This window comes from Oncorhynchus keta, unplaced genomic scaffold (genome assembly GCF_023373465.1).
Source record: "Oncorhynchus keta strain PuntledgeMale-10-30-2019 unplaced genomic scaffold, Oket_V2 Un_contig_2237_pilon_pilon, whole genome shotgun sequence".
NCBI lineage: Eukaryota > Metazoa > Chordata > Actinopteri > Salmoniformes > Salmonidae > Oncorhynchus > Oncorhynchus keta.
In genome coordinates, this window is record NW_026282881.1 from 421,371 (window position 1) to 448,987 (window position 27,617).

Sequence of the window (27,617 nt, forward strand, 5' to 3'; positions counted from 1 at the left end):
AAGAGAGGGCAGGACCACCTCTATGTAGACTGTTTCTATTGGACCATAAAAGAGTGTGGCCAATGGGGTGTGAAAATATATATCTGATATATGTATTCCCTTTTGATAAAAGAACACATTGTTTATGTACAAAAAATATTTTAATATTAATAATATTTGATATATTTGTGTACTGTATGTATACATGATATGTTCTTAGCCTGTAAAATACTGTAAATGAATGTTGTATAAATGTAGGAATATTCTGATCTGTACTAAATTGTAAATATGATAAAATTGTATGGTACTGTATGTTGTTTTTTCCATGAACAGCACTGTCCTCTAGTGGTAGGGATTGAACCTGGTCTGGATGTTCATCAATGAATAGGTACTTGAGTAGATATCAAATATATACTTTGAGAATACATCCAAGTCACTTATTGTTCTCACAGCAAAGCAAAAAAAACAGATATAGAACATAAATGAAAGAAACTACATTAAATATTTTCTGTACAAAATGAAACACTCTGAGTTTGCTATGGAAGACAACATTTGTTTATTGAGTAATTCATTGCAGAATCCTTAATCCCTATAAGCATAAAGTACTTTAAATAGAATACACAGTCATTGGTCATAATGATACTCAAGTAACATTGGTGTCCAGTGGTCAGTTTTTGTTTTGTCCGATACTGAGTAATGTGCAGTAAACAGACCACTGAGGCAACAAACAATGCACAACTTCAAAAGAAAAATAATACACATCTTACAGCGATTTGACAGATCAAAACCATTCTACTTTGTGATATTTATTTACATTCATATAGTTACGTGTTATAGGCACGGTATACGCTGCAAACACTTATTTTGCGGTGCACATTCTTCAAATACGAGTTAAATGCAGTTTGTCACCCCCTTCCTAATTCCATATGTAGTAAGGCTAATAGCATGCAAAAACATCAACAGTCCTATGGTGTCTCAGGGAAATCAGAGGGCATTCTAATACATATCTCCTTCAAAGGGGCATCCCTTTTTGAACATACAAATGAATGATATGTACCCATGAATTCTTGAGGAATATGACATTAATGCCTCATCAGCTTAGTTCAATTGTCTGACCAAAATAGAAGCTTGTTTTACTCCAATGTTTGTAAACAAAGTAAATGTAAAAAAACACCACACAGCCTCAAAACATGGTTAAAACTATAATGTCGATATCATGGATATTCAGTCCTTGCATCCATAGTTCTGTCTCTGAATTTGAGAGTGGTTCCTCTTTTAACTGAAACAGGGTGAAACGCTATTATTATTGGTTGCTGCTTTCCTTGTGTGTCAGATCATCTACTTGTATGATCAGTGTGTACAAGGCTATCTTTCTTTCCATGATGATCAATGCCCAAACTGGGAACAAGGGAGTGAATATCCTGGCTCAATTAAGGCAGTGATGAATTCAATCAGAACGGATTCAGTTGCTACAGAATCCCCAAAAGACCCAACACAGGTGACGGACCACAATTGGATAGCACTGACTTAATACAGTTACTTTTGACACATCCCGGTGGGCGAAACGAGTTGAAATGACGATGAAATAACATCAGCACAACCAGAAACTGGTTAAAAATGACATAACTGCGACATCATGTGAACCAGTTGTAACCAGTTTTTCCCCGCTGGGATCCCTCCCTTCAGCATTGGTCTTCCCCCAGAGTCTCTGATACGTCACTCGGGTCTAACGACGCGGCCGGTACGTGCGTCCTAATACCACTGCTATACGGTGTCTGTGTGTACACCTCCACGGTTTGGGATATGGAGCGCAGGGAGTGATCGCGGTAGTATCCCAACGCCTCCCTTGCCTGCTCCTTTCGGATGCTCTGCACGAAGGTCTTGCGTTTGTGTCGGAACTCGATGACAGTCTTGGTGTAGGAGTTGAGGGTGGTGACTGATGCACCCATGCAGCAGGTGAAGGATGCCCAGGCCATGCTGGAAAACAGGAAATGGAAAAGATGGAAGAGAGAGAAGTGAGGAAATAGGCACAATAGATAGAGGAGAGGAAAATGATGGGGACAGCGAGAGGAAAATTGATGGGGACAGTGAGAGGAAAATGATGGGGACAGCGAGAGGAAAATGATGGGGACAGCGAGAGGAAAATGATGGGGACAGCGAGAGGAAAAGGCAAGGAGGAGTCAATTGAAGGTGCAATCTGCATATTTAGGCCTGTCGCTGTTCATGATCGGTTCATAGGGCTGCTCTTTGAAAGAAAAACAAATGACAAATGGCTTTAAAACAAACATATGGTTTAAAACAAACAAATGGCTTAAACAAATGGCTTTAAAAGCTAAGAAACGTTAAATACCGAAGTTATCAATCACTTGACAACAGCTCAAGTAATTCAGACAAATACTACACTAAGAATTAGGATGTTTTTATGAAACACTGCGAAAACATATAATCACTTTGAGTTTGGGGATTTCTGGCATACTTTTTGTAAATATTATTACTCCCATGTAAAAATGGAAGGGTCGTAGTTTTGCAGGATTACTGTCAATCCGTCAGTCCCGACAGGGTAGGAATGTCAACCTGGGGAGATCCCAATGTAATAGGCCACTACTGTACATGAGTCTATACACTGTAGCTCCCATTTTCACTCACTGCACATGTTATAATCCAGAGCTATGTCACAAGGGTTAAGATGTTCAGCCTGGAAGATTAAAATTCTGAACATACAGTGTACATATGTCTTTGTGGGCTACACTTCACCCTTGATCCCCTTATGCAATTTTCCAATCGCATCGACCATATATATATTGGGGCTTTGGGACACCAAAGCCTAATCCGCCCGGTAACATGAGAGCTTTGGGGTTTTCATTAGAGAAGTGTGACGCTACAAAGGGAGACGTGGGATTGTGTGTGTGTGTGTGTGTGTGTGTGTGTTCCCTACCAGAAGGACCATCCGTAGTCCCAGTTATAGGGCCTCCAGTCTGCAGGCCCCAGGGTGACTGTCACCTGGAACACCTGTGTGTACATCATGTGGGCCACCATACCCAGGAGCCCTGCAAATACACAGATACCGGTATACAGTTAGATGTTTAGTGTACATGTAGGCACACACACACACACACACACACACACACACACACACACACACACACACACACACACACACACACACACACACACACACACACACACACACACACACACACACACACACACACACACACACACACACACACTAGGACCTTGTGACCTCTCTGATAGCTTATGCTTCTACACTGGGAGAGGCTGCAGGTTATCTCCTAGTCAAGACCTACAAAACCAGCTTCTCTCCTTGCTAGCTTCGTTTTTCATCATGTTCACCACCGTGTTACACTTGTTCAATGTCTACTAGTGGCAACAGTTGCATAGTAATGTATACAAGTATTTCTTTACTTTGTTCCACTAATTAGGCATAAAAAGGGTCGGGAGTTTTCCCCAGACCAGACTCAACAGCGTTTTTCCCCCTGGCCATATGACGTAACCTATGCAATTCAACAAAAATCTAAATGTGTCATGAACAGAAAGAAACCTGGGCTCTATGGTCGCCATGGAGTTTTTCCTGGTCAGGTCATGAAGCCTGGGAGAACTCCCGGCCCTTACACATGAAACAATAGCCTGGATCCCAGATCTGTTTGTGCCGTCTTGCAGAGGTGGTTTTCAACAGTCCCTCTGTACCTGAGAGGACGGTGAAGATTGCAGCGAAGGCGTTCAGTTTCAGTCCATCTATCATGTTGCTGGTGCTGGAGTGAACCAGTTCTAGACACATCAGGCTGAAACCCACTATCAACAGGACTATGTACAGCATCTCAGAGACCACCGACAGCCATAGGACACCTGCAACAGACAAAGCAAAAGCATTAACAGTTGTTAGGGTATTGGAAATCAGTGAGATGATGTCGAATTTGAATCACTGATCATATTTTCATAAGGATGTGTGATGGTTGTGGAGAAAAGGGTTGATTTCTTTGATCGTGTATGCTTCACCCATCTGTTCGTTCATAAATCATAGGACTGCATTTGGCAGGTGCCTATTTGAAGGCCTGTCCTGGATACTAAACGTTTTATTCCCATAAAAGTCAATCATGTTGTTTGATGATTGTGTCCTAACTTAACCTAAACTCAGGTACACATTTGTATTTTTTTGCGTTTTTGGTCTCTGCCTATCTAACATCTCTTACATCATTTCTGACATCCATATTGACAACAGACCTGTTCATAACATATCTCAGGACCGACAGGCCACTCAAAACCAATTCATGTCATTTGTCTCCGACGCAAAAAGTATCAGGAATCTTCTCACACCTTCCAGAGCGTCGTCAAACTCTCACACTGTCTCGTTACGGGAGGTTGGAGTCAGACATCTCTTCCTACCTCGCCAGTCTGCTATTAGTCCTTCTTGACACTTCATTGCAGGAAGTGAACATTGGCTGGTGCCAGTATTTCCCCCGATACACTGTCAATGGGATAGGACGGAGGGTCAGGGGCAGTGGCGGGGATGGGGTTGAGGGAGGAATGTCCCAAAACTGAGACAGTGTCTTCTTTCGTAATGGAATTTTGGAACACGGTTTGGTGGTACTTAACTTTGGAGACAGTATTAACCCCGTACAGCATTCTTATTACTGTGTAAGTATTCTTGTGAGTAGAGTGTAGTAAGTGTTGTACTTATTGATATGGTAGTAAATAAAGTAGGCTATATGAACTACAGTACAATCCATGTCGTTTTTCTGTTTTGTTTCAATTGAGTTGTTTAGCAGACACTTTCTAAGTGAGACACATTATGACTTGCGGAATGTATGGTATGAGAGCTTTTATCTCGTTTTGATTGGTTGTCATTCTGCATTATTTGCGCATGGATCATTTCACAGCTGTTATCATAACCTTCTCCTTTGACAGAGTGGGCGTGACCATAGCAACCCCACATCCTGTGTCCCTGACAACACAGGGGATGATGCCAAGGTTGTTTGAGAACATAAGCCCCAGTACATCTGGAGTAGGGAGTTTATTTTACCTCCAGTACATCAAGGCTGATATAGTCAACAAATCAATCAACTATTGTGATCTCAAAGTTCAGGTTTAATGAATATGGAAAAGGTATACCAGAGATACAGAACAAGTTGTAAGAATTAGACCAAAGCCTATAGATAGACGATCCAATATAAAAGCATTCACTGTAGTTATAAGTCTCACAGGAGAACTTTCTCAAGAATTTTCATTAACAACAATCAGTAGAAACATGTGGGTGGATTTTTCATTTCGAAGCTCAATTAAACCTATTCTGCCTTCCGTCCTTTATAATATATTAATAATAATAATATATTAACAAAGAAAGTTACACCAATCCTATTGCTCCATGCATTACATCAATCTGCAACATTGGTAGCAGCTAAATACTTCATATTGTTTTTTAAAAATCTGCACTGTATCATATCCAAAATCAGACATACAGTAATTAAAGTTCATCAAATTTAACTTTGATGATGTGGTACGTTCATATTTAATTTACACGAAGGGAAGAAAATATTGAGTCATAATGTAATTTCCTCAATTGGAGCAACAAAGGCAAACAAAGTAACTAAATATCAGAAGGTGGTTCAACTTGATGCAGCCACGGTACCCTGCAAACATCCCCTCTATGGTGGTGTCATGACAGCCACTGCACCCTGCAAACATCCCCTCTATGGTGGTGTCATGACAGCCACGGTACCCTGCAAACATCCCCTCTATGGTGGTGTCATGACAGCCACGGTACCCTGCAAACATCCCCTCTATGGTGGTGTCATGACAGCCACGGTACCCTGCAAACATCCCCTCTATGGTGGTGTCATGACAGCCACACCCTGCAAACATCCCTCTATGGTGGTGTCATGACAGCCACGGTACCCTGCAAACATCCCCTCTATGGTGGTGTCATGACAGCCACGGTACCCTGCAAACATCCCCTCTATGGTGGTGTCATGACAGCCACAGTACCCTGCAAACATCCCCTCTATGGTGGTGTCATGACAGCCACGGTACCCTGCAAACATCCCTCTATGGTGGTGTCATGACAGCCACTGTACCCTGCAAACATCCCTCTATGGTGGTGTCATGACAGCCACGGTACCCTGCAAACATCCCCTCTATGGTGGTGTCATGACAGCCACTGTACCCTGCAAACATCCCCTCTATAGTGGTGTCATGACAGCCACTGTATCCTGCAAACATCTCCTCTATGGTGGTGTCATGACAGCCACTGTACCCTGCAAACATCCCCTCTATTGTGGTGTCATGACAGCCACTGTACCCTGCAAACATCCCCTCTATGGTGGTGTCATGACAGCCACTGTACCCTGCAAACATCCCCTCTATGGTGGTGTCATGACAGCCACTGTACCCTGCAAACATCCCCTCTATGGTGGTGTCATGACAGCCACGGTACCCTGCAAACATCCCCTCTATGGTGGTGTCATGACAGCCACGGTACCCTGCAAACATCCCCTCTATGGTGGTGTCATGACAGCCACGGTACCCTGCAAACATCCCCTCTATGGTGGTGTCATGACAGCCACGGTACCCTGCAAACATCCCCTCTATGGTGGTGTCATGACAGCCACGGTACCCTGCAAACATCCCCTCTATGGTGGTGTCATGACAGCCACAGTACCCTGCAAACATCCCTCTATGGTGGTGTCATGACAGCCACGGTACCCTGCAAACATCCCCTCTATGGTGGTGTCATGACAGCCACTGTACCCTGCAAACATCCCCTCTATGGTGGTGTCATGACAGCCACGGTACCCTGCAAACATCCCTCTATGGTGGTGTCATGACAGCCACTGTACCCTGCAAACATCCCCTCTATGGTGGTGTCATGACAGCCACAGTATCCTGCAAACATCCCCTCTATGGTGGTGTCATGACAGCCACTGTACCCTGCAAACATCCCTCTATGGTGGTGTCATGACAGCCACTGTACCCTGCAAACATCCCTCTATGGTGGTGTCATGACAGCCACGGTACCCTGCAAACATCCCCTCTATGGTGGTGTCATGACAGCCACTGTACCCTGCAAACATCCCCTCTATGGTGGTGTCATGACAGCCACAGTATCCTGCAAACATCCCTCTATGGTGGTGTCATGACAGCCACTGTACCCTGCAAACATCCCTCTATGGTGGTGTAATGACAGCCACGGTACCCTGCAAACATCCCCTCTATGGTGGTGTCATGACAGCCACGGTACCCTGCAAACATCCCCTCTATGGTGGTGTCATGACAGCCACGGTACCCTGAAAACATCCCCTCTATGGTGGTGTCATGACAGCCACAGTATCCTGCAAACATCCCCTCTATGGTGGTGTCATGACAGCCACTGTACCCTGCAAACATCCCCTCTATGGTGGTGTAATGACAGCCACGGTACCCTGAAAACATCCCCTCTATGGTGGTGTCATGACAGCCACTGTACCCTGCAAACATCCCCTCTATGGTGGTGTCATGACAGCCACAGTATCCTGCAAACATCCCCTCTATGGTGGTGTCATGACAGCCACTGTACCCTGCAAACATCCCCTCTATGGTGGTGTCATGACAGCCACTGCATCCTGCAAACATCCCCTCTATGGTGGTGTCATGACAGCCACTCTACCCTGCAAACATCTCCTCTATGGTGGTGTCACGACAGCCACTGTACCCTGCAAACATCTCCTCTATGGTGGTGTCATGACAGCCACAGTATCCTGCAAACATCCCCTCTATGGTGGTGTCATGACAGCCACTGTACCCTGCAAACATCCCCTCTATGGTGGTGTCATGACAGCCACTGTACCCTGCAAATATCCCCTCTATGGTGGTGTCATGACAGCCACGGTACCCTGCAAACATCCCCTCTATGGTGGTGTCATGACAGCCACTGTACCCTGCAAACATCCCCTCTATAGTGGTGTCATGACAGCCACTGTATCCTGCAAACATCTCCTGTATGGTGGTGTCATGACAGCCACTGTACCCTGCAAACATCCCCTCTATTGTGGTGTCATGACAGCCACTGTACCCTGCAAACATCCCCTCTATGGTGGTGTCATGACAGCCACTGTACCCTGCAAACATCCCCTCTATTGTGGTGTCATGACAGCCACTGTACCCTGCAAACATCCCCTCTATTGTGGTGTCATGACAGCCACTGTACCCTGCAAACATCCCCTCTATTGTGGTGTCATGACAGCCACTGTACCCTGCAAACATCCCCTCTATTGTGGTGTCATGACAGCCACTGTACCCTACAAACATCTCCTGTATGGTGGTGTCATGACAGTTATAACATTTGAACAGCTAAAGATGACATTTGAATGCAAGATGGCAGTTGAGACAAGAGTATAGCTCAACATCCTTTTATACTTTATGCAACCCTGTAGACCAGGGGTCTTCAATCTTTTTTTGTCCAGGGACCCCCTCCCAGGCAAACCGGCGACCCAGGGACCCCCATCATACGTTACCAAAACGTGTGCTGTCTTGTCTTATCATTAGGGGAATGATAATGGCAAGGAGAATTACTTTTAAAAAAGTAATATGAATAGATTTGGTAGATAGTCAAAATAATGAAAAACTAAGAGCTGTTTAGCTGGTTAAACAAAGGCTAGCCATGTGTTGGCAAAGGTGAATGTCCAAGTCAAGAAAGCTTACCATCAGCACTTGCTGCACTGGTAGACTTTTCAAAAGCCTATGTAGATACTCCAGTGACTGTAATTAGCTCCAAGGAGTGTAATTTGCTCAAATACTAGGAGTTGGCAAATAAAGTAGATATTCTCTTCTTTTCTACTGTAGACATGAAATTGAAAATGTGTTTAATATATTGTTGCTAGCTATAGTCATAAAAATATCCTCGTCCCCAAGGGTGGATTGGCCATCTGGCATTTTTGCCAAATGCCAGATGGGCTGGTCCATTTTTTGCCTAGTGGGTCAAGTGGGTCTGTTTTTTTTCTTTTCACAAAATGATTAATATCTGGCTAATAATGGGGGCCTGAAAATGGGCCGGTGTGTTAGAAATGCCAAGTTCTGGTCCCAGTCTGCCCCTGCTCTCCCTCTACAAGTAATCTTCCTGGTACGGGTGATGTACAGCTCTATAGCAGATGTGTTTACCTCCTGACGTATGCAGTGATCACTCACCTCTCTCCGAAGCCGGAGCCAGATCGATAAAGCTCCTGCATTTCTCACCTGGAACGAATGGAGAAAATGGAGTTTCACATCAAGCTGTAATACCTTGCATGGGTTCTTCAGGGCCACAATTCACTCAGAGTATCCTGTCTATACGACTTGATTTTCCTCATTTGGGGAAGTTCAAAAGTTCAAGAAGAGAAACATTGCATGCTTGGCATAGAAAAAGGGAAATGCCCATAAGTCAAATAGAATTAAAGTTCACTGGATTCTAGCCACAAGTCATTCAGAGTATCTATTAGCCTACTTGATAGTAACGTATAATCTATTTTAGGTGAGGTTCAACAGTTCAAGAAGAGACACACTGCGAACTTGGCATACAGTAGAGATTAAATAGCAGCTTCAAGGCACACACAAGTCATTCAGATGATTTAGTCTACTTGATTGTACCCACTGGACAAGAACTGGCCGAATCAGCGTTGTTCCCACGTAATTTCAACAACAAAATATAAATGCGACAAAGTCATTTCAACAACAAAACATCTATGTGGAAAACTGATTGGATTTGCAGAAAGTCATCAATGTAAGGGAATTTCAACTTTGACCCTAAATCCAATGTCATGGTGAAATGTTTTGTTAATCTCACGGGGAATTCACAATAGCTGACAACTCAACCAAATGTCAATCAAAACTAGACTTTGAAATGACATCAGTGCCCTGTGGGCTGTTCAAAAGAAGAAATGCCATTGTGTGCTTCGCATGAGCAAAGCCACGAGCCAAAACTGCAAATCAAGAGGTCAGAAACAAGCAAAAGATCATGAGAGAGTCACAATTAAATTTACTCCTGAGCTGTGTTTCTGTACAGCACTATGTGACATCGGCTGATGTAAAAAGGGCTTTATAATTACATTTGATTGATTGCCTATCTGAGTCTAATGCATCGGTAGAAGCTATTCTAGGGGACATGTGGGTGGTTAAAAGTTCAACCATTGCGTCCTTTGCATGAGAAAAGGCACAGCGTGGTCAAGTACAAGCAGCCGGAGGTCACAGAGGTCAACGACCATCCCCACAGAGCTTCCAGTTCAATCCTTCCCAAATGACATCCTTCTGGCACTTCTTCTTCCTGGACATTAAGACCTTATTTCACTTGATCAAGACGTGATAACATGATACACTTTTTCCTCCCTCCTTTCCTCCCCTCTTCCAGGCGTGATTTATTCTTCCGTCCGCTGTCGCTTGTAGCCGCCCGCTGCAGCTGCTGGATTTGTCGTAAATCTAACGCTTAATCAGGTATCAGGAAGATGGTGACAGCTGTTTAGAGGAAAAACTCATCAAGGGCCGTTATGTAATCCTCATTAGTCAACTCAACTCAACTGTGTGTGTGTGTGTGTGTGTGTGTGTGTGTGTGTGTGTGTGTGTGTGTGTGTGTGTGTGTGTGTGTGTGTGTGTGTGTGTGTGTGTGTGTGTGTGTGTGTGTGTGTGTGTGCGTACGTGTGTGCGTACGTGTGTGTGTGCGTGCGTGTGTGTGTGTGTGCACGCCTGTGTGTTTGTACAGTCCCAGACCCAGGCCTGACGAGACAACACGTTCCCAGTATTTATTCTCAAATAAAATGTTACGCTTTATTTCTGTTCTTAATGTCTCTTTAATATTCCATCACCAGACCAGGTCTACTGTCTCCGACCAGAGGCTCTGATCCTGATGTCACTACTGTTGGAGAACCTGGAAGTCAAGACCGATGTTTAGAGATGGGAAAGCTGCCATTTCCCCTCTTTTAAAGGTGGGAATGCTGCAAAATGTTCTCGATTGAGTCAGACTCAGTGTAACTAAACTAGCTACGTATATAATCTCCAGAGACACCTTTGACGTAATGGTGTTGTCATTAACATGGTAACCATGCTTACGCGGGCACGTCATCAGATCCAGCTGTTGCACTTCCACCTTGTGCATTTGTTTAGACTCAAGAGTAAAGTTGTGTGACGATTTTACTTCTTGTTACAGACATTCACAGTACCCTATAGACCTGTAGGGAGAGAGACTGCTACTGTAGACTATTAGTACCCTATAGACCTGTAGGGAGAGAGACTGCTACTGTAGACTATTAGTACCCTATAGACCTGTAGGGAGAGAGACTGCTACTGTAGACTATTAGTACCCTATAGACCTGTAGGGAGAGAGACTGCTACTGTAGACTATTAGTACCCTATAGACCTGTAGGGAGAGAGACTGCTACTGTAGACTATTAGTACCCTATAGACCTGTAGGGAGAGAGACTGCTACTGTAGACCATTAGTACCCTATAGACCTGTAGGGAGAGAGACTGCTACTGTAGACTATTAGTACCCTATAGACCTGTAGGGAGAGAGACTGCTACTGTAGACTATTAGTACCCTATAGACCTGTAGGGAGAGAGACTGCTACTGTAGACTATTAGTACCCTATAGACCTGTAGGGAGAGAGACTGCTACTGTAGACTATTAGTACCCTAAAGACATGTAGGGAGAGAGACTGCTACTGTAGACTATTAGTACCCTAAAGACATGTAGGGAGAGAGACTGCTACTGTAGACCATTAGTACCCTATAGACCTGTAGGGAGAGAGACTGCTACTGTAGACTATTAGTACCCTAAAGACATGTAGGGAGAGAGACTGCTACTGTAGACTATTAGTACCCTAAAGACATGTAGGGAGAGAGACTGCTACTGTAGACCATTAGTACCTATAGACATGTATGGAGAGAGACTGCTACTGTAGACTATTAGTACCCTATAGACCTGTAGGGAGAGAGACTGCTACTGTAGACCATTAGTACCCTATAGACCTGTAGGGAGAGAGACTGCTACTGTAGACCATTAGTACCCTATAGACATGTAGGGAGAGAGACTGCTACTGTAGACCATTAGTACCCTATAGACATGTAGGGAGAGAGACTGCTACTGTAGACCATTAGTACCCTATAGACCTGTAGGAGAGAGACTGCTACTGTAGACCATTAGTACCCTATAGACCTGTAGGAGAGAGACTGCTACTGTAGACCATTAGTACCCTATAGACATGTAGGGAGAGAGACTGCTACTGTAGACCATTAGTACCCTATAGACCTGTAGGAGAGAGACTGCTACTGTAGACTATTAGTACCCTAAAGACATGTAGGGAGAGAGACTGCTACTGTAGACCATTAGTACCCTATAGACATGTAGGGAGAGAGACTGCTACTGTAGACCATTAGTACCCTATAGACCTGTAGGGAGAGAGACTGCTACTGTAGACCATTAGTACCCTATAGACCTGTAGGGAGAGAGACTGCTACTGTAGACCATTAGTACCCTATAGACCTGTAGGGAGAGAGACTGCTACTGTAGACTATTAGTACCTAAAGACATGTAGGGAGAGGACTGCTACTGTAGACCATTAGTACCCTATAGACATGTAGGGAGAGACTGCTACTGTAGACCATTAGTACCCTATAGACATGTAGGGAGAGAGACTACTACTATAGACTATTAGTACCTATATACCTGTATGGAGAGAGACTGCTACTGTAGACTATTAGTACCCTATAGACCTGTAGGGAGAGAGACTGCTACTGTAGACTATTAGTACCCTATAGACCTGTAGGGAGAGAGACTGCTACTGTAGACTATTAGTACCCTATAGACCTGTAGGGAGAGAGACTGCTACTGTAGACTATTAGTACCCTAAAGACATGTAGGGAGAGAGACTACTACTATAGACTATTAGTACCCTATATACCTGTATGGAGAGAGACTGCTACTGTAGACTATTAGTACCCTATAGACCTGTAGGGAGAGAGACTGCTACTGTAGACTATTAGTACCCTATAGACCTGTAGGGAGAGAGACTGCTACTGTAGACTATTAGTACCCTATAGACCTGTAGGGAGAGAGACTGCTACTGTAGACTATTAGTACCCTATAGACCTGTAGGGAGAGAGACTGCTACTGTAGACCATTAGTACCCTATAGACCTGTAGGGAGAGAGACTGCTACTGTAGACTATTAGTACCCTATAGACCTGTAGGGAGAGAGACTGCTACTGTAGACTATTAGTACCCTATAGACCTGTAGGGAGAGAGACTGCTACTGTAGACTATTAGTACCCTATAGACCTGTAGGGAGAGAGACTGCTACTGTAGACTATTAGTACCCTAAAGACATGTAGGGAGAGAGACTGCTACTGTAGACTATTAGTACCCTAAAGACATGTAGACTGCTACTGTAGACCATTAGTACCCTATAGACCTGTAGGGAGAGAGACTGCTACTGTAGACCATTAGTACCCTATAGACCTGTAGGGAGAGACTGCTACTGTAGACTATTAGTACCCTAAAGACATGTAGGGAGAGAGACTGCTACTGTAGACCATTAGTACCCTATAGACATGTATGGAGAGAGACTGCTACTGTAGACTATTAGTACCCTATAGACCTGTAGGGAGAGAGACTGCTACTGTAGACCATTAGTACCCTATAGACCTGTAGGGAGAGAGACTGCTACTGTAGACCATTAGTACCCTATAGACATGTAGGGAGAGAGACTGCTACTGTAGACCATTAGTACCCTATAGACATGTAGGGAGAGAGACTGCTACTGTAGACCATTAGTACCCTATAGACCTGTAGGGAGAGAGACTGCTACTGTAGACCATTAGTACCCTATAGACCTGTAGGGAGAGAGACTGCTACTGTAGACCATTAGTACCCTATAGACATGTAGGGAGAGAGACTGCTACTGTAGACCATTAGTACCCTATAGACCTGTAGGGAGAGAGACTGCTACTGTAGACTATTAGTACCCTAAAGACATGTAGGGAGAGAGACTGCTACTGTAGACCATTAGTACCCTATAGACATGTAGGGAGAGAGACTGCTACTGTAGACCATTAGTACCCTATAGACCTGTAGGGAGAGACTGCTACTGTAGACCATTAGTACCTATAGACCTGTAGGGAGAGGGCTGCTACTGTAGACCATTAGTACCCTATAGACCTGTAGGGAGAGAGACTGCTACTGTAGACTATTAGTACCCTAAAGACATGTAGGGAGAGAGACTGCTACTGTAGACCATTAGTACCCTATAGACATGTAGGGAGAGAGACTGCTACTGTAGACCATTAGTACCCTATAGACATGTAGGGAGAGAGACTGCTACTATAGACTATTAGTACCCTATAGACCTGTATGGAGAGAGACTGCTACTGTAGACTATTAGTACCCTATAGACCTGTAGGGAGAGAGACTGCTACTGTAGACTATTAGTACCCTATAGACCTGTAGGAGAGAGACTGCTACTGTAGACTATTAGTACCCTATAGACCTGTAGGGAGAGAGACTGCTACTGTAGACTATTAGTACCCTAAAGACATGTACCTGGGAGAGAGACTACTACTATAGACTATTAGTACCCTATAGACCTGTAGGGAGAGAGACTGCTACTGTAGACTATTAGTACCCTATAGACCTGTAGGGAGAGAGACTGCTACTGTAGACTATTAGTACCCTATAGACCTGTAGGAGAGAGACTGCTACTGTAGACTATTAGTACCCTATAGACCTGTAGGGAGAGAGACTGCTACTGTAGACTATTAGTACCCTAAAGACATGTAGGGAGAGAGACTGCTACTGTAGACCATTAGTACCCTATAGACCTGTAGGGAGAGACTGCTACTGTAGACCATTAGTACCCTATAGACCTGTAGGGAGAGAGACTGCTACTAGACCATTAGTACCCTATAGACCTGTAGGGAGAGAGACTGCTACTGTAGACCATTAGTACCCTAAAGACATGTATACTGCTACTGTAGACCATTGTACCCTATAGACACCTGTAGGGAGAGAGACTGCTACTGTAGACATTAGTACCCTATAGACCTGTAGGGAGAGAGACTGCTACTGTAGACCATTAGTACCCTATAGACATGTAGGGAGAGAGACTGCTACTGTAGACCATTGTACCCTATAGACATGTAGGGAGAGAGACTGCTACTGTAGACCATTAGTACCCTATAGACCTGTAGGGAGAGAGACTGCTACTGTAGACCATTAGTACCCTATAGACCTGTAGGGAGAGAGACTGCTACTGTAGACCATTAGTACCCTATAGACATGTAGGAGAGAGACTGCTACTGTAGACCATTAGTACCCTATAGACCTGTAGGGAGAGAGACTGCTACTGTAGACTATTAGTACCTAAAGACATGTAGGGAGAGAGACTGCTACTGTAGACCATTAGTACCCTATAGACATGTAGGGAGAGAGACTGCTACTGTAGACCATTAGTACCCTATAGACCTGTAGGGAGAGAGACTGCTACTGTAGACCATTAGTACCCTATAGACCTGTAGGGAGAGAGACTGCTACTGTAGACCATTAGTACCCTATAGACCTGTAGGGAGAGAGACTGCTACTGTAGACTATTAGTACCCTAAAGACATGTAGGGAGAGAGACTGCTACTGTAGACCATTAGTACCCTATAGACATGTAGGGAGAGAGACTGCTACTGTAGACCATTAGTACCCTATAGACATGTAGGAGAGAGACTACTACTATAGACTATTAGTACCCTATATACCTGTAGGGAGAGAGACTGCTACTGTAGACTATTAGTACCCTATAGACCTGTAGGGAGAGAGACTGCTACTGTAGACTATTAGTACCCTAAAGACATGTAGGGAGAGAGACTACTACTATAGACTATTAGTACCCTATATACCTGTATGGAGAGAGACTGCTACTGTAGACTATTAGTACCCTATAGACCTGTAGGGAGAGAGACTGCTACTGTAGACTATTAGTACCCTAAAGACATGTAGGGAGAGAGACTGCTACTGTAGACCATTAGTACCCTATAGACATGTAGGGAGAGAGACTGCTACTGTAGACCATTAGTACCCTATAGACATGTAGGGAGAGAGACTGCTACTGTAGACCATTAGTATTAGTACCCTATTAGTACTATAGACCTGTAGGGAGAGAGACTGCTACTGTAGACCATTAGTACCCTATAGACCTGTAGGGAGAGAGACTGCTACTGTAGACTATTAGTACCCTATAGACATGTAGGGAGAGAGACTGCTACTGTAGACCATTAGTACCCTATAGACCTGTAGGGAGAGAGACTGCTACTGTAGACTATTAGTACCTAAAGACATGTAGGAGAGAGACTGCTACTGTAGACCATTAGTACCCTATAGACATGTAGGGAGAGAGACTGCTACTGTAGACCATTAGTACCCTATAGACCTGTAGGGAGAGAGACTGCTACTGTAGACCATTAGTACCCTATAGACCTGTAGGGAGAGAGACTGCTACTGTAGACTATTAGTACCCTAAAGACATGTAGGGAGAGAGACTGCTACTGTAGACTATTAGTACCCTAAAGACATGTAGGGAGAGAGACTGCTACTGTAGACCATTAGTACCCTATAGACATGTAGGGAGAGAGACTGCTACTGTAGACCATTAGTACCCTATAGACATGTAGGGAGAGAGACTACTACTATAGACTATTAGTACCCTATAGACCTGTATGGAGAGAGACTGCTACTGTAGACTATTAGTACCCTATAGACCTGTAGGGAGAGAGACTGCTACTGTAGACTATTAGTACCCTAAAGACATGTAGGGAGAGAGACTACTACTATAGACTATTAGTACCCTATATACCTGTATGGAGAGAGACTGCTACTGTAGACTATTAGTACCCTATAGACCTGTAGGGAGAGACTGCTACTGTAGACTATTAGTACCCTAAAGACATGTAGGGAGAGAGACTGCTACTGTAGACCATTAGTACCCTATAGACATGTAGGGAGAGAGACTGCTACTGTAGACCATTAGTACCCTATAGACATGTAGGGAGAGAGACTACTACTATAGACTATTAGTACCCTATAGACCTGTATGGAGAGAGACTGCTACTGTAGACTATTAGTACCCTATAGACCTGTAGGGAGAGAGACTGCTACTGTAGACTATTAGTACCCTATAGACCTGTAGGGAGATAGACTGCTAGGGTAGATTACTAGTACCCTATAGACCTGTAAGAAGAGAGACTGCTACTGTAGACTATTAGTGCCCTATAGACCTGTAGGGAGAGAGACTGCTACTGTAGACTATTAGTACCCTATAGACCTGTAAGAATAGAGACTGCTACTGTAGACTATTAATACCCTGTAGACCTGTAAGAATAGAGGCTGCTAGGGTAGATTATTAGTACCCTATAGACCTGTAAGAATAGAGACTTCTAGGGTAGATTACTAGTACCCTATAGACCTGTAAGAAGAGAGACTGCTAGGGTAGATTATTAGTACCCTATAGACCTGTAAGAATAGAGACTTCTAGGGTAGATTACTAGTACCCTATAGACCTGTAAGAAGAGAGACTGCTAGGGTAGATTATTAGTACCCTATAGACCTGTAAGAAGAGAGACTGCTAGGGTAGATTATTAGTACCCTATAGACTTGTAAGAATAGAGACTGATACTGTAGACTATTAATACCCTATAGACCTGAAAGAATAGAGGCTGCTAGGGTAGATTATTAGTACCCTATAGACCTGTAAGAATAGAGACTTCTAGGGTAGATTACTAGTACCCTATAGACCTGTAAGAAGAGAGACTGCTAGGGTATATTATTAGTACCCTATAGACCTGTATGAATAGAGACTTCTAGGGTAGATTACTAGTACCCTATAGACCTGTAAGAAGAGAGACTGCTAGGGTAGATTATTAGGACCCTATAGACCTGTAAGAAGAGAGACTGCTAAGGGTAGATTATTAGTACCCTATAGACCTGTAAGAAGAGAGACTGCTAGGGTAGTTTATTAGTACCCTATTGACCTGTAAGAAGAGAGACTGCTACTGTAGACTATTAGTACCCTATAGACCTGTAAGAAGAGAGACTGCTACTGTAGATTATTAGTACCCTATAGGCCTGTAAGAAGAGAGACTGCTAGGGTAGATTATTAGTACCCTATAGACCTGTAAGAAGAGAGACTGCTACTGTAGATTATTAGTACGCTATAGACCTGTAAGAAGAGAGACTTCTAGGGTAGATTACTAGTACCCTATAGACCTGTAAGAAGAGAGACTTCTAGGGTAGATTATTAGTACCCTATAGACCTGTAAGAAGAGAGACTGCTAGGGTAGATTATTAGTACCCTATAGACCTGTAAGAAGAGAGACTGCTAGGGTAGATTATTAGTACCCTATAGACCTGTAAGAAGAGAGACTGCTAAGGGTAGATTATTAGTACCCTATAGACCTGTAAGAAGAGAGACTGCTAAGGGTAGACGATTAGTACCCTATAGACTTGTAGGGTGAGAGACTGCTACTGTAGACTATTAGTACCCTATAGACCTGTAAGAAGAGAGACTGCTAGGGTAGATTATTAGTACCCTATAGACCTGTAAGAATAGAGACTTCTAGGGTAGATTACTAGTACCCTATAGACCTGTAAGAAGAGAGACTGCTAGGGTAGATTATTAGTACCCTATAGACCTGTAATAATAGAGACTGCTACTGTAGACTATTAATACCCTATAGACCTGTAAGAATAGAGGCTGCTAGGGTAGATTACTAGTACCCTATATACCTGTAAAAGAGAGACTGCTAGGGTAGATTATTAGTACCCTATAGACCTGTAAGAATAGAGACTGCTACTGTAGACTATTAATACCCTATAGACCTGTAAGAATAGAGGCCGCTAGGGTAGATTATTAGTACCCTATAGACCTGTAAGAATAGAGACTTCTAGGGTAGATTATTAGTACCCTATATACCTGTAAGAATAGAGACTGCTAAGGGTAGATTATTAGTACCCTATAGACCTGTAAGAATAGAGACTTCTAGGGTAGATTACTAGTACCCTATAGACCTGTAAGAAGAGAGACCGCTAGGGTAGATTACTAGTACCCTATAGACCTGTAAGAAGAGAGACTTCTAGGGTAGATTACTAGTACCCTATAGACCTGTAAGAAGAGAGACTGCTAGGGTAGATTATTAGTACCCTATATACCTGTAAGAAGAGAGACTTCTAGGGTAGATTACTAGTACCCTATAGACCTGTAAGAAGAGAGACTTCTAGGGTAGACTATTAGTACCCTATAGACCTGTAAGAATAGAGACTGCTACTGTAGACTATTAATACCCTGTAGACCTGTAAGAATAGAGGCTGCTAGGGTAGATTATTAGTACCCTATAGACCTGTAAGAATAGAGACTTCTAGGGTAGATTACTAGTACCCTATAGACCTGTAAGAAGAGAGACTGCTAGGGTAGATTATTAGTACCCTATAGACCTGTAAGAATAGAGACTTCTAGGGTAGATTACTAGTACCCTATAGACCTGTAAGAAGAAGAGACTGCTAGGGTAGATTATTAGTACCCTATAGACCTGTAAGAAGAGAGACTGCTAGGGTAGATTATTAGTACCCTATAGACTTGTAAGAATAGAGACTGATACTGTAGACTATTAATACCCTATAGACCTGAAAGAATAGAGGCTGCTAGGGTAGATTATTAGTACCCTATAGACCTGTAAGAATAGAGACTTCTAGGGTAGATTACTAGTACCCTATAGACCTGTAAGAAGAGAGACTGCTAGGGTATATTATTAGTACCCTATAGACCTGTAAGAATAGAGACTTCTAGGGTAGATTACTAGTACCCTATAGACCTGTAAGAAGAGAGACTGCTAGGGTAGATTATTAGGACCCTATAGGCCTGTAAGAAGAGAGACTGCTAGGGTAGATTATTAGTACCCTATAGACCTGTAAGAAGAGAGACTGCTACTGTAGATTATTAGTACGCTATAGACCTGTAAGAAGAGAGACTGCTAGGGTAGACGATTAGTACCCTATAGACTTGTAGGGTGAGAGACTGCTACTGTAGACTATTAGTACCCTATAGACCTGTAAGAAGAGAGACTGCTAGGGTAGATTATTAGTACCCTATAGACCTGTAAGAAGAGAGACTGCTAGGGTAGATTATTAGTACCCTATAGACCTGTAAGAAGAGAGACTGCTAGGGTAGATTATTAGTACCCTATAGACCTGTAAGAAGAGAGACTGCTAGGGTAGATTATTAGTACCCTATAGATCTGTAAGAAGAGAGACTGCTAAGGGTAGATTATTAGTACCCTATAGACCTGTAAGAAGAGAGACTGCTAAGGGTAGACGATTAGTACCCTATAGACTTGTAGGGTGAGAGACTGCTACTGTAGACTATTAGTACCCTATAGACCTGTAAGAAGAGAGACTGCTAGGGTAGATTATTAGTACCCTATAGACCTGTAAGAATAGAGACTTCTAGGGTAGATTACTAGTACCCTATAGACCTGTAAGAAGAGAGACTGCTAGGGTAGATTATTAGTACCCTATAGACCTGTAATAATAGAGACTGCTACTGTAGACTATTAATACCCTATAGACCTGTAAGAATAGAGGCTGCTAGGGTAGATTACTAGTACCCTATATACCTGTAAAAAGAGAGACTGCTAGGGTAGATTATTAGTACCCTATAGACCTGTAAGAATAGAGACTGCTACTGTAGACTATTAATACCCTATAGACCTGTAAGAATAGAGGCCGCTAGGGTAGATTATTAGTACCCTATAGACCTGTAAGAATAGAGACTTCTAGGGTAGATTATTAGTACCCTATATACCTGTAAGAATAGAGACTGCTAAGGGTAGATTATTAGTACCCTATAGACCTGTAAGAATAGAGACTGCTAGGGTAGATTACTAGTACCCTATAGACCTGTAAGAAGAGAGACTGCTAGGGTAGATTACTAGTACCCTATAGACCTGTAAGAAGAGAGACTTCTAGGGTAGATTACTAGTACCCTATAGACCTGTAAGAAGAGAGACTGCTAGGGTAGATTATTAGTACCCTATAGACCTGCAGGAAGAGAGACTTCTAGGGTAGATTACTAGTACCCTATAGACCTGCAGAAGAGAGACTTCTAGGGTAGATTATTAGTACCCTATAGACCTGTAAGAAGAGAGACTTCTAGGGTAGATTATTAGTACCCTATAGACCTGTAAGAAGAGAGACTGCTAGGGTAGAATTACGTACCCTATAGACCTGTAAGGGACCCTTGCTAGGGTAGATTAGCTCATGTCCCCTAAACTTCTGTACCAAGGATTCACTGTACCGTAACTCGAAACTCCCATCCTATGTTCCAATGATTCTTATGCCGGGATAAACTGCTAAGAAGAGAGACTTTAGGCTATCCAATACCTTATAGACCAGAGAGGACAGACTGCTAGGGTTATTCAAGATGCCATTTTTGACAAATGAAATCTGGTAATAAACTGGGGAGTGATTGGGACCCTTTAAAAACTAAACTAACTTCCCCTAAATATCCAAGGGTTCAGCTTGCAGTTTTAGATAATATCCCATGTTCCAATGATTCTTCTGGAGGATGACGCTCTTTAGGCTATGGTGACACAAGATGATGACACATGAGAATGGCTCCATTTTGACAAATGGAATTATAGCAAGGACTGCAGTGTTTATTACCCTAAAAAACTCATAACTTTGTAAATATCCTTAGCTTGCAGTTTTAGATAATATGTATGTATATGTCCCATCTGGAGACTGACGCTTAGTTACTATGGTGACACAAGATGATGACACATGAGAATGGCTCTCATAGTGACACATCCAAGGAATTATAGCAAGGACTGCAGTGTTTAATAGCTGCAATTATATTTACACACACACACACACACACACACACACACAACACACACACACACACACACACACACACACACACACACACACACACACACACACACACACACACCTGCAAACCTCCTTCCTGTAAATATCCATATAATTTTAGCCTTTACACTCCAGAGACCTCATTATAATTAATTGACATCAAGACGGGACAACGTCATAAACAACAAAACCTCATCACCTCACCTTCATCGTGGATATTCTCCGCACAGGAGAACCAGATCCCGGTGTGGAACTGTCTGAATAGGAACCGGTCGTCCCCCGTTTCCCAACTGTACACCACTACTTTGGGGTCCGTCTCGTTCACTCCGTAATCGATGCAGTTGTGCGTGCGAAGTTTAGTGCACTTCGGCTTGGGGACGCGCTGCGTGCCGACGCACCAGTATGTTGTGATGAAAGCAGTTATTGAGAAAAATAGTGCTAAAAGATTCATACTAACGGACAGCAGTGCCCTGCACTTGCGAGTGGTCTTCATTGTCCATAGATATCTGCACTTATTAGATAACTCACCCACTCACCATCCATCCAATATGAATCAAAACAGGCAATGAAAAACTGGTCAAACTCCACCGAAAATAAGTTTCAACTGATGTGCAACATGTCGGCAATAAAATACATAATTTGGCACTCCAACCGGTTGAATTGAAATGACTCTCCCTACCCGATTTGAGGGACGGCAAAATCTGAGTTTGAATTCAGCTTCAATCCACCATTATCATCTGTTCGAGTCGTTAGCCATGAGATCATTTTCACACGAAGTGCCCTGAAATGACCCTCATCCGTTCGCTGAAGGATTGTCACATCAAAAGATTTGAAGAGCTTGTTCACACAAATCTGTGGGATTTGTATCGTTGATGCCCGCCTTCAATCTGTGATGAGCTGCTCTCTCTCTCTCTATATATATTTTTTCCCTCTCTCAGAGATGAGATTACAGTTCATTGATATTTAATTTTGTGTGAACAATAATCAAACCATAGCATCAGACTGGGAATAGGATCAATAGTATTTCTTATATTTCAGAACAATACTTGGACTGTTTGACTGAGCCTGTCTGGGGTGGAGTGCCAGATGGGTAGGATTAGCACTTTTGGGACTATTCCATTGGCAATGACAAAATGAACAAGTCTAAACAACATACAAGACTTGCCTATCATAAAGACTATCTAGATAGCCATTGTTCAGTGTTACCATTAAGACGTCAACGAGTTAAGTGTTGCCATAAAGTCCATCTATAATGTTCTGCAAAGAGGGCTCTGTTCTAATTGAAGGGCCACGTCGACAACAACTGGGTAATCACTCAAACGTCTCACTCGATCTCCCTCTCCCCTCTGACAGTGTAAAAGCCAACACACTATCACAGTTTATTGTGAAATAGACACAAATGACTTATTGGACACAAAAAAGTCCACTGTGTGTATTAACATGATTTTCTTTCGTCATAATGCATCCTCCTTCCTTTTTTCGTGTGCCTGTCACAAATGTCCAATAAGCAATTTGTTTTCCCAATAATCTGGGATACTGGGTTTGGTAGAGGCAGTGGCACAGCGGCTCTTCTCATTACTACGCTTGAGAGACAGCACGCTCACATGAGACTCTGATTGGATAAGCTACAACAGAAAGCCAGTATACTTCACCCAAAATGTGTGTGTGTATGACGTTGGTGGGACACAACAGTTCTTCTGATACATGTGTGATCATGAAGCATCACCACTGACGACAGAGGGAGATATCTTGATCGCAGTACTCACGGGGCATTATTTAAACATTTCAAAAGGCTTGGCTTGGTATTATAGAATCTTTACAGTAGTTGTAACAGACAGACAAATAGAAGGAAACGTGGATTGGGGTTAGGGTGGAGTACACAGGAGGCTGCTGAGGGGAGGACAGCTCATAATGGCTGAAAGAGCAAAGGGAATGGCATCAAACACCTGTAAACCACGTGTTTAATATATTTGATACTATTCCACTCCAGCTATTACCATGAGCCCGTCCTCCCCAATTAAGGTGCCACCAACCTCCTGTGGTGGAGTAAATGTTTAGACAGTCAGTGACAGGTTGGTACATAGCCCATATTTAGTAGGCACTGTAGGTCCTAGCCACGCCCACTGGTTCAAAGCACTCGTCATTCTTTCCATACAGAACTGATTTGGTTAGTATTCCATCCCATCAGTCACCCTACTCCCCTTGTATAGGAGGCAACTAGGCCATTGTTGTATAACCCATATTCCATACATTATGCTTACTTAACATGTCAAGGGCATACGTTGAAATGGAACATGTATTGGCCAATTGTATGTGTCAGATAGGACGGGTTCATATTTCGATTGCGCTCACATATACTGCACATAAAACAAGACAAAAATGCTTTCTTACAGGTTTGGCTCTAAGCTTTGATACACACTTTCAAGAAAGATAGAAATGGTCCACACACACACACACACACACACACACACACACACACACACACACACACACACACACAGTTGACTGATAAAACAGGAAATCAAAATGTCCTAGACACGCAAATATCAATCATCAACACATGCAAAGCTTAAATATACTGCAAAATGGATACATTGACGCAGGGGAGATCAGGCAGTGAAATATGATGAATCGGTTGAATAATGCTCAATCCATGTCAACAGCTGTCAACCCTGAGACCTCACGTTAAATACCCATGCCATTTATAGCCCAACAAATGGACACACACACACATACAAAAGAGCTTAAGCGGTGGCCGTTATGTTACGCAGGAGTGTCTATGACAAGCGGATTACTGCATAGAAATCATGACATCTTTTGGATCCACCAGCCCTGCCTTTATTTTTAAAGCACATGTGTTTCCAAAGAGGTAAGAGCAGCAACATCGTGAGCACGGATATGATATGTATCCCAAATGGCACCCTACTCCCTACATAGCCCTATGGGCCCTGGTCAAAAGCAGTGCGCGACATAGGGAATAGATTGCCCTTTGGTTCAAAGCCATAAACATGGGGCTTCACTTGAGTTTGGATGCTGGTGACTTCCGTTTGAAGCTGATAGATGGAGGGGAATTAGTCTCTCAACAGATAGAGACTAAGGATTAGTATAATCTGCACTTTACAGACCCTCGAAATCAAACTGTCTGACTGGGTATGCAGGGCGCTTTAGAATCAGCTTCTAGAACAGTGTTTGTTTGTCACAGGCTGATTGTTGAGTTCAAATCAAATTGTATTTGTCACATGGGCCAAATACAAACAGGTGTAGACCTTACAGTGAAATGCTTAGTTACAAGCCCCTAACCAACAATGCTTTAAGAATTGAACAATTGAAAATAAAAGTAACAACTAATTCAACAGTAAAATAACAAGCAATGCTATTTTTTATTTATCAGACATTACCAGGTAAATTGACTGCAGAGGAACACAATCTCATTTGCAGATAGTCAGACCTGGGGAATAGTTACAGGGAGAGGAGGGGGATGAATAAGCCAATCTGGGTAAACTGGGGATTATTGGTGACCGTGATGGTTTGAGGGCCAGATTGAGAATTTAGCCAGGACACCTGGGGTTAACACCCCTACTCTTACCATAAGTGCCATGGGATCTTTAATGACCTCCTCAGGACACCCACTTAACGTTACATCTGAAAGACAGCACCCTGACAATGGGATTTTATTTATTTTTTTAGACCAGAGGAGCAGTGCCTTCTACTGGCCCAACATCACTTCCAGCAGCATCTGGTCTCCCATCCAGGAACTAACCAGGACCAACCCTTTTAGCTTCAGAAGCAAGCCAGCAGTGGTATGCAGAGTGGTATGCTGCTGTACTGGTACAGAGGGTACCAGTACAGAATCAATGTGCGGAGGCACCGGTCAGTTGAGGTAATATGTACATGTAGATAGAGTTAACTATGGATTGATTTTAAACAGAGAGTAGCAGCAGCGTAAAAGAGGGGTCTGTATATCCCTTCAGGAGTCTTATGGCTTGTGGGTAGAAGCTGTTTAAGAAGCCTCTTGGACCTCGACTTGGCGCTCCGGTACCGCTTGCTGTGTGGTAGCAGAGAGTACAGTCTATGACTAGGGTGGCTGGAGTCTTTGACAATTTTTAGGGCCTTCCTCTGACACCGCCTGATACAGAGGTCCTGGATGGCAGGAAGCTTGGCCCCAGTGATGTACTGGGCCGTACGCATTACCCTCTGTAGTGCTTTGCGGTCGGAGGCCGAGCAGTTGCCATACCAGGCAGTGATGCAACCAGCCAGTCACGATGCTCTCGATGGTGCAGCTGTAGAACCTTCTGAGGACCCATGCCAAATCTTTTTAGTTTCCTGAGGGGGAACAGGCTTTGTCGTTCCCTCTTCACAACTGTCTTAGTGTGTTTGGACCATGTTAGTTTGTTGTGGACAACAAGGAATTTGAAGCTCTCAACCTGTTCCACTACAGCCCAGTCGATGAGAATGGGGTCGTGCCCAGTCCTTTTCCTGTAGTCCACAATCATCTCCTTTGATCACGTTGAGGGAGAGGTTGTTGTCCTGGCACCACCCGACCAGGTTTCTGACCTCCTCCCTATAGACTCTCATCGTTGTCAGTGATCAGTTGTGTTTTGATGTGATTGTGTATGTGCTGTGGGACATTGGGTGTGAGAGTTGAAATTGCAATTTTTTTGTGGATGTTTTTGTGCTAGTTATTTTTCCAATATTGAATGCAGATGCATATTGCTCACTGTCCAGTGAAGCGACTGATTTGATCAAGTCCCTTTGAAGTAAATTACCAGGCTCTCGAGTGGCGCAGCGGTCTAAAGCACTGCATCTTAGTGCAAGAGGCGTCACTACAGTCCCTGGTTTGAATCCAGGCTATATCACATCTGGCTGCGATTGGGATTCCCATTGGGTGGCAGGGGTAGGCCTTCATTGTAAATAAGAATTTGTTCTTAACTTGCCTAGTTAAATAAAAAAGTATAAAAATAAATACAAAATGAGGATGAGACGAACCAGCCAGACCATTAAGACCGGATACCAGGAAACACAGTCGATACAGAAATCAGGGGTCAGCTACACTATGAACCAGACAGCTGCCTTTTGACCCCAAGCTTATCTGTGTGAATGAGGATGTTCTCACCATAGATGGGGCCATGAAATAAACCCTCAATCGGTTCCAGAATGCTACTATTCAAATTACATGGTTCACACTTCTACTAAAGTCATACACCTTTTTTTTAAATATGGTGTCCGTCTACACAGACCAGAGAAATGGAAGGATGAATGATTCTCTGGTATTGCTGATCTATTTGACACTTTATGACATAGAAACCCACACAAAACAATGAGGGGAAACATAAAATACATAGCTGGTGAATAAGGTTGTCTTGACACTTTATATGCATAGCATTGAGAAACAAATCAGTCAGACTAATGTGCGGGGGCATGGGGAAGCGGGTCTGCAGGATCTCTATCAAATCAATTACGTTCCCTTTTGTTACAGTAAGTACAAGTGTTAACATTAGGAAGACTAGAGTAGCGAGTCAAAGAACATTGATGATGGGTTTCCTGGGTAAGTAGTACAAAATGCCAGATGGTGCGAAAACGGATATGTGGAAAACGTAGTCAGTTGACTAGACTATGTAAAGGATGTGTTAGAAAAGTAAGAAGTTTTGTTTAATACAATAACAACATGTTTCATTGAACTTCCAGTCTTTCTGTATTCACAAGGAAAACAGTAGCACTACGAGG

The 27,617-nt window shown here is 43.2% G+C and overlaps 1 protein-coding gene across 1 annotated transcript; it reads right to left on the minus strand.

The window, feature by feature from the left end:
• Nucleotides 1-67: 67 nt before the first annotated feature.
• On the minus strand, nt 68-22,386 carry LOC118389423 (germ cell-specific gene 1-like protein). Its single transcript, XM_052505097.1, has 5 exons — nt 22,098-22,386; nt 9,157-9,204; nt 3,688-3,846; nt 2,915-3,026; nt 68-1,956 (listed from the first exon to the last, which is right to left on the minus strand). The coding sequence occupies exons 1-5, from the start codon at nt 22,384-22,386 to the stop codon at nt 1,662-1,664; spliced, it is 903 nt and encodes a 300-aa protein (XP_052361057.1). The 3' UTR covers nt 68-1,661.
• Nucleotides 22,387-27,617: the final 5,231 nt, after the last annotated feature.